Source organism: Lacerta agilis, chromosome 11 (genome assembly GCF_009819535.1).
Source record: "Lacerta agilis isolate rLacAgi1 chromosome 11, rLacAgi1.pri, whole genome shotgun sequence".
In the NCBI taxonomy this organism is placed as follows: domain Eukaryota; kingdom Metazoa; phylum Chordata; class Lepidosauria; order Squamata; family Lacertidae; genus Lacerta; species Lacerta agilis.
The window spans coordinates 23,840,788-23,856,796 of NC_046322.1; the positions used below are offsets into that span (position 1 = coordinate 23,840,788).

At 42.1% G+C, this 16,009-nt stretch overlaps 1 protein-coding gene across 2 annotated transcripts in view; it reads left to right on the forward strand.

The window, feature by feature from the left end:
- The window catches only part of ZSWIM6 (zinc finger SWIM-type containing 6), a 96,275-nt gene that overhangs the window by 71,520 nt on the left and 8,746 nt on the right, over positions 1-16,009 (forward strand). For both annotated transcript variants that reach the window (XM_033164602.1, XM_033164603.1), the window contains 7 exons: positions 2,201-2,380; positions 4,778-4,954; positions 5,231-5,377; positions 7,446-7,592; positions 8,248-8,508; positions 10,553-10,688; positions 14,241-14,398. In XM_033164602.1, the coding sequence (XP_033020493.1) occupies positions 2,201-2,380; positions 4,778-4,954; positions 5,231-5,377; positions 7,446-7,592; positions 8,248-8,508; positions 10,553-10,688; positions 14,241-14,398 (1,206 nt within the window). The remainder of the gene's footprint in view (positions 1-2,200; positions 2,381-4,777; positions 4,955-5,230; positions 5,378-7,445; positions 7,593-8,247; positions 8,509-10,552; positions 10,689-14,240; positions 14,399-16,009) is intronic.

Here is a 16,009-nt window from a genome sequence, read left to right on the forward strand (position 1 = left end):
TCTGCAACCGCAATAAGACAGCTGATTTTAAAAGCAGTATCTTTATATTTAAAAATGTTCTGGCAGTTCGTGATTTATTCATGCCTCTCCTGGCATGCAGTGTCAGGGACGTAGTTTCTTCATTGGTTCAGAGTTAAATGTCAGCAGAAAATTAGATCTGTAAATTCTTACGAAGGAGAGTTTCTCGTGCATAATTGCAGGAATAATTACGAAGCCTCTTTCTATTCTTGGAAAGAAAGGGCAACCACTACTGCTAAAAGTAAAAAATGGAATTGGGAATTCTCCCCTCATGTCATAAAGAAGAGTAGCCCAGCTTGTGGTGCTAAAGCAGAATAAAGATAAGGATGGGAAAGATTGATTCCACAACAAAATGTTAGTGTGCAGTGCTTCTGTTCCCCTTCTGCCCCCTCCATTCTGCTCTCCTGTCCCTGCCAGTATGCTTAGTCCTCTTGAAGGTCTGATGGGTTTCCCCCTCCATTTGGGGCCTTTTTTTCCTTTTGGCACAGGAAAATAGAAATTGTGCTGCTCAGTCCCAGGTACATTGCAGTCTGGGATTTCATCCTTGTCTACAGGCAATTCTTAGTGTGAACCATGGAATAACCTACTGAAACAATGAGATGACTTATTCGGCCCTGTGTTTCCTCCCTCCTCCCTTTCAAACCATTAGATTCCATTGCCCCTCCCAAGTGGTTGAAAGCTGTTCCCCACTCAAGATGCGTTTGGGCATTTGATAAATCCGTGGGCAGGTCTTCAGTGTCCTTGTCGGTGTCACCCTCCCCACTCAGTTTCCAACCATCCCTGTGCTGAACATCATTTCAGGGGAGATTTTTTGCCTTTTCTGATTGGAGATGATGGTTCATCATGACCTCCAGTCACGCTGAGGAGGGTTCAACTTGCATTAAAGGGGACACAAGTAGAAATCAGATGCTGAACGTAAAGAAGGGGATTGAGCAGGTGGGGCGGGGCTTGCAGGTGTACTCCCTCCCCTCCCCACCCAACAAATTCAGCTTCATATGTTCAGGCAAGCACCTGAACACTTTGTCTCACAACCTCCTGTGTCATTGAGTTATTATGGCAGTTCCCTCAGTGCAAGAAGTGAAGTTACAGGGAACCAGGCAAGAGGGCCTTCTCGGTAGTGGTGCCTGCCCTGTGGAATGCCCTCCATTCAGATGTCAAGGAGATAAAGAAATACACAACTTTTAGAAGACACTTGATGGCAGCCCAGTATAGGGAAATCTTTCATGACTGATGTTTTATTATGCTTTTATATTTGTTGGAAGCTGCCCAGAGTGTCTGGGGCAACCCAGTCAGATGGGAGGGTAGAAATAATAACATTATTATTATTATTATTATTATTATTATTATTATTATTATTTATTAGGCTGATTTTGAGGTTTATCTCCTTTAGAGTTTTTTCCCCTAAAGATTTATTTTGTACTTGTGTGAAACTTAGGGTTACCTCATGTCTACTTAATAACTTCTTTCTGGGTGGCATAGTTTTGGCTATGCAAGTGTGGGCAGCAGAAGATTTGGATTTGCATTAGCATATAGATTAAATTGTTTCAGCAAGTCTACCCAGGCACTCAGTTTTACCATGTACTTTTATTTTGAATAATTGTTCAAACTCAAAAAACTTCAGATTTTATTTGTATTTAAAACAATGTGTTAACTTGTTTTTATTTATTTTTTAGCCGGTGTGTGTGTGTGCGCGCGCATGTCTATGTAAATAAATAAATAAATAATATTTTAGATTGTTCTTGATGAATTACTTAGAGGTCTTCTGTTGAGTAAGCAGTGTTTAATTTTTGTTAGTGAATATAAATGAACAGGTTTAAGTTGATATTTGTGTAGGTTGGAAACTTAGTATTGTCACACTTCCTGAATATATACATTTTAAATTTTATGTGGGAAGTTGACCTGCTTTTCAGCAAGTCTCTAGAGAGAGATTGCTGTTTTGTGTCTCCCTCCAAAATTTTTTTTGGCGTTTCAATGTGAGTTTGTTGTTAGTTTTCTTACAATTATTTCTGTCATGTTGCCTTTAAAAGACTGGAACAGCATCGTGCATGTGCTTGTGACATTGAGGTAGCAGATTGGCTAATGTGGTTTTGCAGCGTATCTTTGGCATCCATATAAAGCTTGCTATGCTTTCCATAAAATTTAAGGTAACTAGCCCCACTGCGTTTTCTGTGTCATTTAATAGGTGCTCTTTGGATGTGCATAGTCTTAAATCCTCATTGCAAGGTGGAACAAAAGGCCAGTTGGCTGAAACAGCTGAAGAAATGGAACAGTGTTGATGTTTGTCCCTGGGAAGATGGGAACCATGGAAATGACCTGCCCAGTCTAACCAATGCTTTGCCTCAGGGTGCAAATGCAATCCAAGGTGAGCCCTGACTTAATTTACTCTCTGAGACACATGAAATGCAATTTAGACTCTCTGCCTGGACCATCATGCTCGTTTGTCTAGCAGCAACCTTAGTCCATCGTTTTGTTCATATTCATGGCTAAGGATTGTGGTGCCACTGCTGGTGGGAAAAACAAGTCTACAAGCTCCGTGTAGACAAGTTGGGCAACTTATGGGCTGCATATTTATTTTTATTTTGATAAAGCTTTATTAACAGTTTTCACATTACCATAAAAGACAAACAAATCACACAAAAATAATTAAAAGAACAGAGAAAAGATAGAAGAGGTAAGTACAGAATCCTCTCTCACAGATATATTTTTAATTTTTGTCACATACAGAAAAGGGTGTGTCACCTCCCAGTCACAGAAGGATCAGCTCCCAGGTAGCTGACCCTACTGCACTCATTTGTCTCCACTAGGGTGGGTGACATCTCCTAGGGAGAGGTGAATCATGGAATATTCATTCAGCCAAACAGTCTCCCAGCGAAAGGTTTGTGGCATCTTTCACCTCCCGGAAAAGAGGGCATATTCTAGCCTTCTCAAGCTGCGCTATAGCTGCTGTCAAAATGGTTCTTGAGGGTGAGAGGGATCTAGGAGCAAAGCACAGCTTTTTCCTAGATAATGTGAAGGGCTTAGATATCCTAAATTTGAATATTTCCTTTGCATCACCCACATTTGTAGATTCACAATGCTGACATGTTGCAGGAAAGGGCAGCGCTCAAGCACACACGCCTCGCCAAACCACCCCAAAACTTAACTGTCCAGCTCCCCAAATGCAATGATCTCACCAACTGGAACACTGCAGCTCAGGATGTCTCCGAAACACCAAAAGCGCAGAAATAGCTGATCCGGCGAGGAGGCGAAAGCAGGATGCCCCATGGCCGTGCCGGAGTTTAAACAGCAAGTGGCCATGCCCCCGGCTGTGCCAAGACGTGGCTGGGAGTCCCAATGACACAAATGGCATCCCTCCGCCCTCCCACTGTGTCACTGAGAGGTTCCGGATGCCCTCCCGCAACACCGCTCCCCGAGGAAGGGGAGTGGACTTGGTTCCTGTTGTAGGTTCCAATCCAAATCTCTTTTGTTCCTTCTGTATGGACCTATAATCTTTAAGTGCAAGTTCTCATTTCAGTGTCTTCTACTAGAGCTATGTGTTGACACATAACTTGTTGACTGCTTGCATCTGTTGCTCTCCATTACCACATGCGAGAGCATCTTCCTAGTTTTGTGAGTGCTTCTGGGAGAGATTTGCTCTGCTGATTTAAAATAAATTAGCTTCCCATTCAGCATGAACACAATGCTTGGAGATGCATTGGGTAGGAGCTGCATGCACTTGCGATGGGGTTGTAGTAGCACAGCAGTGTGTGTCTCCTGACAACCCTGTACCTCCAAGGGCCACATTACATGAGAGCATTCAGTGCTCTTACTATAACAAGAAGTAACTTGCTATAACATGTTGCTTCTTAGGTCTTTCATACAGAGTTCCATCTACCTTGCTGACTCTACCTACCATGTGACACCCCCCCCCCCCAGCAGGCATTACACAAGGATGTCTTTTCAGAACATTGGCAGGGGCCGCAGCATGTTACACAACTGTATGGAACTCTGTTTCTGATCAGCTGATCCCATGTGGAATTACAGTTGATACCATTGTTTGCTTTTTGCTAATCTCTGTGTGCGTTTTTATGGAGATTAAATGCATTAATAAAATGCCACACATGCACACACCCTTTTTTCTGTGCCTGTGTCTCATCAGAATTGTTGTAGAACCCTGCATATGTTCTATACACACAACCAATGCAATATTTTTTTCTTAGTGAACATATATATGTAAAAGTATGAGAGCAATTTTTATTATATTGGTTGCAATGCACACACACTATGCAGCCAAGGGTTTAAGTGTCTCTTCTTCTGCTTGGAAGCATAGTGCAGGTTTTTCTCCATTTTTATGGCTCGAAGTGGTTCTGTTGAATCCACTGTTTAATTTTTCAACATACAATAGAAAGCAGTGTATCTAGGCCCCATTTCTGTCAATTCAAAGCTATATTTCCATGGTTTACATATTGACAAACCACCCAGGAATTTCTTAGGCATTTCTGTAATTGTTTCTGCACATGCCCAAACGTTCAATATACTTTGTGTACATATACAGTGTTAGGACAGGATGAGTTTTGGCCACCTCCGGTGCGTATTAACTTTAATAGAATCCCGTGTGCTTGTTTTGAAAAAGAAATAGATTGTGTAGGGTAAACCTGAAACTCTGCTTGTTAGGAAGCATGTATTGATTGTATTGGAGGAGGAGAGAGTGGGGTGCGAGTCGGGTTTTACCCATATGGAAGCATGAAACTGATTCTGTTTGAACTCGTGGGCCTGACAGATTCATCAAACAGGTCTCACCGGACGGTGTTCACTCGAGCCATTGAGGCATGCGATCTCCATTGGCAGGACAGCCACTTGCAGCACATTATCAGAAGTGACCTGTACACCAACTACTGTTACCATGATGATGCTGAAACCTCACTCTTTGACTCTCACGGGTGGCCCCTCTGGCATGGTAAGTGGCTCAACCGGAAAGACATTTCCATGAGTTGATGCTTTGTTCCATTTCTATGGCACTGTTTTTGGGGAAGGGGAGAGGGATGAAAAGTCTGGCAATAGCAACAGAGCTTCCCTTCAAATGGTCTTTTATCCCCTTCTCTTTTTAAAGTACTGTTTTCTTAGATTCTTTAACAAAAAACAACAACAACAAAAACCTTCTGAATGCTCCCCCTGGGATGCTGCAGACGCGGATGCGCTCTTTAATAATGCTTCTCCCTCTCTCTCTGTTCAGAACATGTGCCTACAGCCTGCGCGAGGGTGGATGCACTAAGATCTCATGGCTATCCAAGAGAAGCACTGCGGCTAGCAATAGCTATTGTCAATACTCTAAGGAGGCAGCAGCAGAAACAGCAGGAAATGTTCCGGTTCCAGAAGAAAGGTAAACATGGGCAAGATGATGGCAAAAGGTTGCAGCCTGGGGAGAGGAAGGCTGGAGTGGGGCCAAGTGCAAGGAATTGCTGCTTGGAGGTAAAAGACTGTGGCTGTGCAGTGGTTGACTGTAGCTGGCAATGGGAAGCTGTTCATTGCCAAAGGCAGTGTTTGCACCTTTCTGTAAAAGAGCCATGATGCTGGCTTAGAGCTTTTAGGTTCTTCCTACTCCCACCGATGCCACATCTTTTAAATACCTAAATTCAAAGCAAGGAATGTTGTAGAAATATATTTGTAAAGCAAGCAACCAAGATGGTCTCTAAAGCGGCAGAATAATTTGGACCATACTGGTTTCTACTCCCAACCTTTGACTGGTTCTAGAATGGGAAGAGCATCAGTTTGCATGTAAGCCTGGCGATAAATCTGGGGTGGCTGCTTTGTAAATGTGTGAAAAAGATGTGTTCAGTTAACTAGTGCAGTGTTGGATGGGTCTAGTCATTATTCATAGAAATAAGGGTTGCTGTCAAACAGCAAACTGTTGCTTGGTTGCTGGATCAAGGAATTAGAAGGGGGTTCAGACATACAGCACCCCTCCAAGTTCCTAACAATATGAAGGCCCAGGAAATAATGAAAATGTGTTTTCCCCCCTGAAACATTGAAATTACCTTGAACTCCTGACACAGACGGTAGCATTTGACATGTGTCCAAGTAACCTTTCAGTCAATTTCACTTACAAAAGTTAGTGTTTGATTTGCCCCAAACTGCAAAGGAAGTGTACATGGGTGGGGAAAGTATACGTACAATTGCAATCCGGAATTTATTCTTTTGGGGTAGTGAAGTCATTGGAAAGGAATTTGGGTGTGTTTCTTAACTGCTTATACATCTGTAGTTCAGTAACTTGTTCTCTGTAGTAAATTGTGTTTACCTGCTGGTAGTTGGAGAACATAATAAAGTATACACAAATAGGGTTTTGCACAAGGATTACACAGGAGCTGCCTGCACTGGACAACTTATTTGCAGGGCTCCCTTCCATTATTCTAGACACTCTACTCTTGCTTCCACTCAAAACTCATCTCTCTGAGGCCAAATACAGGTGCTGTATTCACCCTTCCTTATTGGGAAATGGGAGGCTGCAGGTTCTTCAGAAGCTGCATAGTGTTAGAACGTACAAAAGGAGTGTATGAAGGCCTCTCTGTCTGATGGAAAGGGCACCTGAAGGATCTCCTGCATCCTGATGAAGCATGTGCCTTTCAGCTCTACAAAGAACAGCAGTAGTTTTGGGCTTCTTCTTTGCCCAGCATCTCTACTTGGCAGTAAGCCCTCTACTAACCAGCCCGTGGGCCTCAGCATAGGTGCCCCTGACAGTGGACCCTGTTGACTGGGGATCTGTTACCTTTTACATTTTGCAAATAAGGCAAATCTAGCTGACTTGAAAGGTAAATCTTTTAGAAGTTGTCATGTGACACATGCCTGGGTTGTTGTTTTTCCCAGTTCCACAGGATTAGCTTAGTTAAAATAGTGCTCCTTGTTTTTCTCAGCAAGGAAACTAAAATAGATATCTCTTCTGTGCATACCACAAGTGTGCTTCCTGTTTATAAAACCTTCAGCAGTGACTCTAAAGAGAGTTTGGATAGCTTATAATCAGGGAGTCTTGCATAGACAGTAGGGTAGGCAGTCGTGATCTATGGCTTGCTATGATAGGCAGTGAAAAATTGCTTTGTTCTAATTGATGCATAGTAGAACTGGCTTTGTATTTCTGTTTATTGGTAAGCAGGGGCAGAACAAAATGGTATTCTGTGTTAAGCAAAGGTGTGTTTCGTCAGTATTCTTCTGCAGTTGGCATTGATGCATCTCCCTGAATGAAAAACTGCCACAGGCCTTCTGGATAATGTGTTCTGTTATAAGATACAGTATTTGGGTTCAAAATCCAGTTTATCTGTGGTCACTGATGGTGCATATGCTGTTGCTAGCTACAGTTTCCATGTCTGAAAAATCAGAATGATGAGGGGGGAAATGCAAGCTGTTTTGCCTTCTAAAAGCACTGTATGATCACTAATGCATTTATTTTTTTAATGTAGAACTTCTCCACAAAGGTGTTACCTCTATAACTAACCTGGAAGGCTGGGTTGGGCACCCATTGGACCCGATTGGCACCCTTTTCAGCAGCCTTATGGAGGCCTGCAGGGTTGATGATGAGAGCTTCCATGTGTTCTCAGACTTCACAGGTAAAATTTGATCATGGGTCAACTTGATGTATTTTTAAGCATGCTGTGGTTTTAATTTTGCTTTAGACCTATTATTTGCAACCATGCTTGCAAAACACCATAACTTAAACATTTGCTGAATAGGGGTGTTGACATTGCTTAAGAGGGAGGGATGTAGTTTGCATGTGTGCAGACAAAATGATAATCTTGCCCTACTGTCAGAATATATGAAGCTGCCTTCTACCAAGGCAGACCATTGGCCTATCTAGCCTACTGTTTACCCTGACTGGCATCAGCTCCAAGGACAAAGGTCTTTTCGAGCACCTACATCCTGATCCTTTAAAACTGGAGATGCCAGAGCTTGAACTTTGGACATTCTGCCTGCAAAGCAAGTGCCTTATTACTGCCAGTAATATTGGCATTGGCATTATTTACAATACTTTTTGCGTAGTGCTTTCAAGTGTACTTGACATGTGTGCACAACCCTATGAGGTAGTCAGTGCTATCGGCCATATTGTAGATAGGGGGTACTCAGGGTAAGAGAGTGGCATGCCCAAGGGTGGCTGCCTTTGTGAAAATTTGCGGGAGGCTTGCAAACGATGCAGGAGGACAGGCACAAATAAGGCGTGTAACCACAAGTTAACTATTGAGTGATTTGATTTTTTTTCCCCTCCAGAGAATATGGGCCAGTACAAATCTTTGGAGTACTATCACCTGCCTGCCCACAAATTCTTAGAAGAAGGAGAATCTTATTTGACGCTGGCTGTAGAAGTGGCATTGATAGGACTGGGGCAGCAGCGAATAATGCCTGATGGCTTGTATGCACAAGAGAAAGTTTGTCGGAATGAGGAACAGTTAATTTCCAAGCTACAGGAAATCGAACTGGATGACACGCTGGTGAAGATTTTCCAAAAGCAAGCAGTCTTCCTATTAGAAGGTAGTTGACTATTGATGCTAACCACTTCTTTCAGCAGTTTCTAATAAAAAGACCAGGTACTCCTCTGGGGGTTGGCTTATCTGGTAATTATCAGGTTCTTAGGAATCTAATGGTTGCTTATAGATCTTCCATCAGACACCCAACGCCACCCCCATACTATACTTAAACATCTCATTGATGTGGAAATGGAAGGGTTTTGTCTATGTATTATCTGAATTAAAAGTACCCCCCCCCCGTTAGTTTAGGCTAGCATGTAAGGAAACTGAAGTTCATAACGACACCACCACTTTCTAGCAAAACATTGTAAAACATGTGTGAAATTAAACTTGCCCTAGACATTCATTACACTGACCCACATTAGATTGCTTATGGGGAATTTCATACTGTGAGCTTGGTGGGGACCGAAAGTAGCTTCGCATGTGAAAGTATGATTTTTGTCCTACGTCAGAAATCACACTCTGATACTTGTGCCTGAAACTTTGCAACAAAGAAGTTTTCTTGCAGTGTTACACTGTAAATCATTAAAACACAAGGGGAAGAAATACAGTGATGTGTTTTTATCGTCCTTTAGAGAAAGTGTATCGCTTACAAGGCATACACAGGATAACCCAGAGTTTTCCATTGCTTAGACAGAGCAAGAGCCATAAATATGCTGGATTGGCAGAGGCTACCTGCCAATCATGATGCCCAGAACATCTTTCTTAGCAGTGCAGTTCAGCCAAGGCCCATGCTCGTGACAAGTGACGTTCCTGTTTGGTGGTTGTAATCTTAATGTAATTAACAGCTAAAGAATCTAAGAAGAAGAAGTTGGCACTGTGGGCACTGTGGGATTTGTGGGTGGGTGGGTCTGTTTAAAAGTAGTGATAAGTAGTGAAAGTTGTAGATGTCATTGTTTTCTTTAGAAGTGTGTTCAATCTGGAAAAATGAAAGAAAACATTATGGATTTTCTGTTAGCGCCAAAATGAGGTTATATATTAGCATTAGGGAATCTTTAAAGTGCATGCCTTTTTAAAAGCATTTCCCCCCAGCATTACTTTGGAGCCTTTTGTCAGTTTTTTTTGTGGGGGGGGGGGTTGCCTTAAAGGATGGATTCATCTAGTTTCAGCTTGATTTGAGCGGGTGCTTCCAATTCTCCACACTTCAGTGTTTTCATAGAATGTGGTTGTTAAGCTGACAACCTCCACTTCCCTTTTAAAGTATAGGAAGCCGCCTTCTACTGAATCAGGCAAATGGCGTGTCCCGCTAAGTATACTGACTTGGCAGCTGCTTTCCAAGGTTTCCCAGAGTTTTCAAATTAAACCTGGGACCTTTTTCATGCAGTTTGTGCTTTGCCATTGAACTATGGCCGCCTCCCTCCTTCTGGCAAGAGGTGCAGCCACTCACCCTAATGCTACAGCCCACATACCTCAGTAGCAAATAACATAGGGTCTGAGGAAAGGTCAGAAACCTTTTGCGATCTTACGTGCACCCGCTCACCACATGCAAGTGTGTGAGCACATGCGCACAGTCCTGTCTACTCCCTGCTTAGACAATAAGCTCACTTATGTTGCATCATTTGACTACATCCAAGGGTAGTGAGGGTGGTGATTCAGATACCTTGGCTTGACGTGCATGGCAGAAATGCTTCTTAGTCAGCTAACTCCCTGCATTTTTGCCACTTTAAACTGCAGGGGCAATTTTCATAACAAGTCAGCTTAACATTAAAGAAAACATATAGTAGCTTCTATACCAATGAATGAAAAGTGAACAAATGAAGTGTTCTGGGCTCTTTGAATCCAAGAAGGAAAGCTATAGCCAGGCCACCTTATTTGCTTCAATAAGATATATTTATCACCACCATTTTCTTTTAGTACTGCACATTTCTTAGAGGACCCCTCACCAGAGAGCTTATTTCTCTTCACTGTGAGTGCTTTTTTTTGGCAAGGATTATTACAATATTTCTAGTTAACTTTTAGCAATTTTGATTTTATGTACAATCAAACTACAGCACTATTTATAAGACTTTCTGTTTTTTTTCCCCTTTCCCACATCCCTTCCCTAATAGCTGGACCCTATAGCGGTCTAGGTGAAATCATCCATCGAGAGAGTGTTCCAATGCACACATTTGCCAAGTATCTATTCACCTCTCTCCTACCTCATGATGCTGAACTAGCATACAAAACTGCACTGAGAGCAATGCGGTACGTGTCTTTAAACCTCATTTAGAAAAGAAGCAAAAACCCGGTCAACGGTATGAGCTCCCTTCATCCATAAAGTCATGAGGGAAGGCCTTGCTCCACACACCTGTTCTTTTCGGGGGTAAAAAGGATGGTGACAAGGAGCAATACCTTTTCTGTAGTGGCATCCTGTGTTGTGGAACTCCCATCTCTAAAGGGGCTCACCAGGTAAGCTCCTTTGACTTTTAAGAAGGCTGGCAAACAACTTCCTCCTTTCAGGAGAGCGATCCTGATAGAGGATGTACACAATGTGTTTGATTTATCACTGTGTTTGTAGTAGGTTGTTGAAGCCTATACTTTCAATGCAAGTGTTTCTGCACTTGTCTTAGATACAGTTTTTGGGTAACCCTGGAGACCTGTTTGGCTATAGGATGGGAAATCTAATGAGTGAGTGAATGAACGAGAACCGCAAGGCTGATTTAAGGAACAGGTGGGTTTGAACACAGGTTAGCACCCAATTAACTCACATGTTGCATAGCATGAGTTAATTTGAAAATGTTCTCTAACTTCTATGATTCCAGGTTTTAGTAGTTTTTAAACCTTCTGATACAAGCAGTTCAGTTGCTTTAATCCTCTCCCCTGCTCCAAAAATGAAATTCCCAGCAGTAAAAATTCAAGAGATAACCCTGATTTTCATCTTTCTAAAAAAAGATATCTGCTGTGCTTGACACCAAAAGCCTCAGTACTGGGCTTTTTGATGTTGTAATAAATAGCACTGGGGCGAATTGCCTTGGTAGATCTTCACCTTTTCAAGTATGAGCAGCTGTCTTGCAAACACAGACTGACTTGGAAAACAATGGCAAAGTTTCCTCCTTGCAGCTCTGTGCATTCTGTGGAAACCTCTCTGAAGTACTCAGTTGTGTTTATCATTGTTGGTAGTAAATCCCAGGGCTCTAATCTGTTTAGTCTGTCCTTCAGGGCTGCTTAATGGGCAACCCTTCCTGTTCTCTCAGAGCTGGTGAGGGTGCGGTATGGAGAGGATAATGTTCATGTTAGATCTATGCTGCTGCTTGGTCAGTCCAGTTCTTTCATCTGTTTCATTACCAGCCATCTTTGGGCACTCCTGGATAGAAAATTGGAATTAAATGAGGTGTGTCACAGCATTAAAATAGCTGATAGTCTCCTTTTTGCTTTCAGTTCTAGGGTGTTAGGCCTGTCTCAAGGGAGTGTTGAACTTACTCCTTGGGGTGGCTGTGAGTTTATATATCTCAAAGAAAGCCCTTTGGGAACACAACTATGACACACACTAAGAGCAGGGTGGAAATGGGACCCATCTGGTCTACCAAAGAGAGACTCTTCTGTTTGACCCATGAAATTTTTCTATTGGAGCTAAGGCAACTTGAGAGAGTAACACAGTCTGTAATATGAACAAAGTATGCTACAACTCTGGAATATGTCCATTGCATGCTTGGGGCAGAGTACAGTTGTACCTTGGATCCCGAATGCCTTGCGACTCGAATGTTTTGGCTCCCGAACACCGCAAACCCGGAAGTGAGTGTTCCAGTTTGCGAACGTTCTTTGGAAGCCAAACGTCTGGCAGGGCTTCTGCAGCATCTGATTAAGTGCAGGAAGCTCCTGCAGCCAATTGGAAGCTCCACCTTGGTTGTCAAATGTTTTCAGAAGTCAAATGGACTTCCAGAACGGATTCTGTTTGACAACCAAGGTACAACTGTGCTCTGCATTTCAAGAACTTAATTTTTTTTCAAAAACTGAAAATTAAAAATCATATGAATTGGATTCTGCACCAAGAGAAGCAAGCGTTATGAAAACCTATACGCATGGTGCAAATTAATCAAGGCTTGCCTAATTTCTCTTTCATTTTGTATTATATGTTTTGTAGTTTTAAAAATTATTACACATAAATTATTCTGCTTATGATTGTTATCAAGAGAGAGGAATACCACCAGATGCTTTGTAAACTAGGCTGCATTGGAGGCAAAGTTGTGCTTGCACACATTAATGGCGTCTTCTGCTCAAGGGAGTGCTGTTTCGCACCTCAGGCTATAAAGTTATGCAATAAAAGGTGGAAGAAATCTAAAGACAGCCTTCTTCTTGTGCAAAATCTGGTGGAGCCTCTTGCACAAGTAGGAGCAGGAAAATGGCTGTAGAATCCATGGAACCACATAAAACTGAGTGATGTCAGCATCTGTAGAAGCCGAAGGGCACCATTTAACTGTGAAGCAGTAGTAGTGATACTAATTCTTCAGAGGGCCGTCCTGATTCAGAGGGCCATTCCCAATGATGAGGTTGAAGATAAAATCCCACAGACACACATGTTCACACAGAATTGTTGACATTCCTTTTACAGCTGTCCTTCAGTGCTTCTTTGACCTTTGAAATGCTGAGGCTGCTCTGAATCATCATGGTAGGGAGTTCATGCAAAAAAAAAAAAAAAAGCCCGCTATTTTCAATCAAGTAAATTACAGTGTAGACCCATCTAATAATAGGTCTGTAGTAGGAAGAGAAATAACTTATCAGCTTAGGGCAACTATTTCTGTTAAAGCTAGTGTAACCTTTTCCAACCACTATGTGTAGGTTTGCTTCATATTCACTTCTTTGCATTATGTTAGGCAGAGGTTTTTTCTTTGCAAGAGCAACTGCTGTCACCAGAATAGCTTCTAAAATGATGTTCACTAGTTTGCAGATAGTTATTTGGCTGTCTGCTAAATTGGCAGACACAAACCATTACCAGAATGTCCCATTTTTCCACCAAAAAAATGGAGGTGAGGAAAGTCATATCAGGATAAAAAATGTCCCCACCCCCACACCATTTTTGAAACTTAATTTTGAAACACAGATGCTAAAAATCCAAACCATGGAGAATTTCTTATTTAAGTTCTAGTTTTCTTAATTAGGAGAAACGGGCTCCTCCCTGCCCTCAAAGGCTGCGTTTGCACCACACCATAAGCCATAGCTAGGGCTTGTTCTTGTTTGAGTGAAACAAACTATGATCCCTGGCTTGGATATACTGGCTTGGATATTAAGCCAGGGATTGTGGCTTGTTGCTTGCACTGGGGAAAGGAGCAAAGCAGGAACAATTTCTGCATTCACAGTAAACCATTAACAATGGCTTAGTGTGACAAGCAAGGCCATTTTGCCTATGACCTTGTTGAGACATAACACCAAACCACAGTTTGTCCTTATGATAACAAGCTTTGAGCTCACATGTTCTCCTCCTTCGCATGCAAGAGGAGGGGATCAAAAGCTTTTGCCTTTGAACTACCCACAGATCTGTGTGATAGCTGAACTGAAGGGAACTGGTTTTGTTTAAACTTTACAAACAATGGTTGCCACAAGGAACTGCACTCCCTTCAAAGACAGGAGCTTTCAACCTCCTCCTGCTGTGTATGGAGGAGGAGAGGCACAGCATATGAGCCTGCAGCTCAATGCAGGCTTAATCTTGTAATGAGAAACTAACCAGACCTTTGTCTACATATTGCAGCATTTCTGTAGAAGGCACAACTTTTCTCATGACTATCATTTAATTATCCACGTATGTGTGTTTCCTGTTTACAGATTACTAGTATTGGAATCCACAGCTCCATCAGGAGATATGTCTCGTCCACATCACATTGCATCAGTCGTTCCAAATCGGTACCCCCGTTGGTTCACTCTAAGTCACATTGAATCTCAGCAGTGTGAGTTGGCATCAACTATGCTAACTGCAGCCAAAGGTACAGTGCTGGCAATTAAGCAGATATCTATTTTTAGTTGACCATATACATCAGTTTATATTGGTCTTATTCACCAATGTGGTGCTAATGGGTATACATAATGTCTGCATAGGCCTTTCCTGGTGCTCCCATGGTTTCTTCTCTCTGCTCAAATTAGACTCGAAAGAAGCAGACTATAGAATAAGTTGTGTTGTACTTGGTTGCAGTGTGTCTGTGGTGCTCACAACGGTTTTTCCAAAAAGTTGGACAGCCCCTTATTACATGAATGAGCTCCCCTTTCCCTTCTCATCCTCCAGTGCCGTTGGAAGCGGGGAGATTGGAAGCTTCCACTTCCCTGTTTAACTAACCCATGGTTGATCATTGTATCTAAACTCTGACAAAGTGTGGTTAATCTTAACCAAGGTTTAGAGAAACAAGCTAGTCTCAAAACCATGATTTATGAAATTGATGTGTTTCCTTAAATAGTTAAGACTAACCAAGTAACGACAGCTTAGGGTTCAAATGTAATGCTCAACAGCAGTTAATTGTGTATGGAAGCAAAAGCTTTTGATTTCTTGGCTCTGCTGAAGCAGAGGAGTGAGGAAGAGGAAGTGTAGCACATATATCTGCATTGAGTAGGCTAAGTTGCCAAAGCAGTACTAAATAAAATGTACACAAGCACATCACCTGCTGTCCATGTGGCATGTCCAGAAGATTTATTTTGGTACATAGATGAATTCATATAGAAATGGAAAACATGGATCTAGAAAGACTTCACTAAGGAAGTCTTTTAAATATTTATTTCCATTGTTTGTAGATAGATAATAGATCAGTAAAAATATGCAGCATTTGAAACAAATAAAATATAATAAACAATTACAGGTGGGTAGCCGTGTTGGTCTGCCATAGTCGAAACAAAATAGGAAATTCTTTCCAGTAGCACCTTAGAGACCAACTGAGTTTGTTCTTGGTATGAGCTTTCGTGTGCATGCACACTTCTTCAGATACACTGAAACAGAAGTCACCAGATCCTTAAATATAGTGAGGGAGTGGGGAAGGGTATTACTCAGAAGGGTGGTGGGAATGGTTGATCAGCTGATAAGTGTGTTTCAGTGTATCTGAAGAAGTGTGCATGCACACGAAAGCTCATACCAAGAACAAACTCAGTTGGTCTCTAAGGTGCTACTGGAAAGAATTTCCTATTTTGTTTCGATAATAAACAATGACAGCAATAGTACCGCAGTAAAAAGCAGAGCTGGCTTAACCAAGTCCTCTCTAAGCCTCTGTAAACAAGTGTTCACTGATGTAACTGTCTGTGCTTCTAAGGGAAGAGAGATCCACACCAGGGATATAACTGCTGAGAAGGCACTGCCCACATCCATACAGAGTGAGCAACATTTGCTGGTGGGATTAAAAAAATGCCCCCCTCTGCTGTCTCAAAATGTAGGAAGACTGCCGTGGATAGAAACTTTGCATCAATGTACCTAGGTCCCAAGTTATTCAGGGATTCGCATGTTAACATCAGCACCCCTAAACTGAGCCCAGTAACGTATAAGCAGCTAATGTCGATCCTGCAAGATAGGTGTTATATTGCTGCACAGCTAAGTACCAACCAATGCTCTAGCAGCAGCA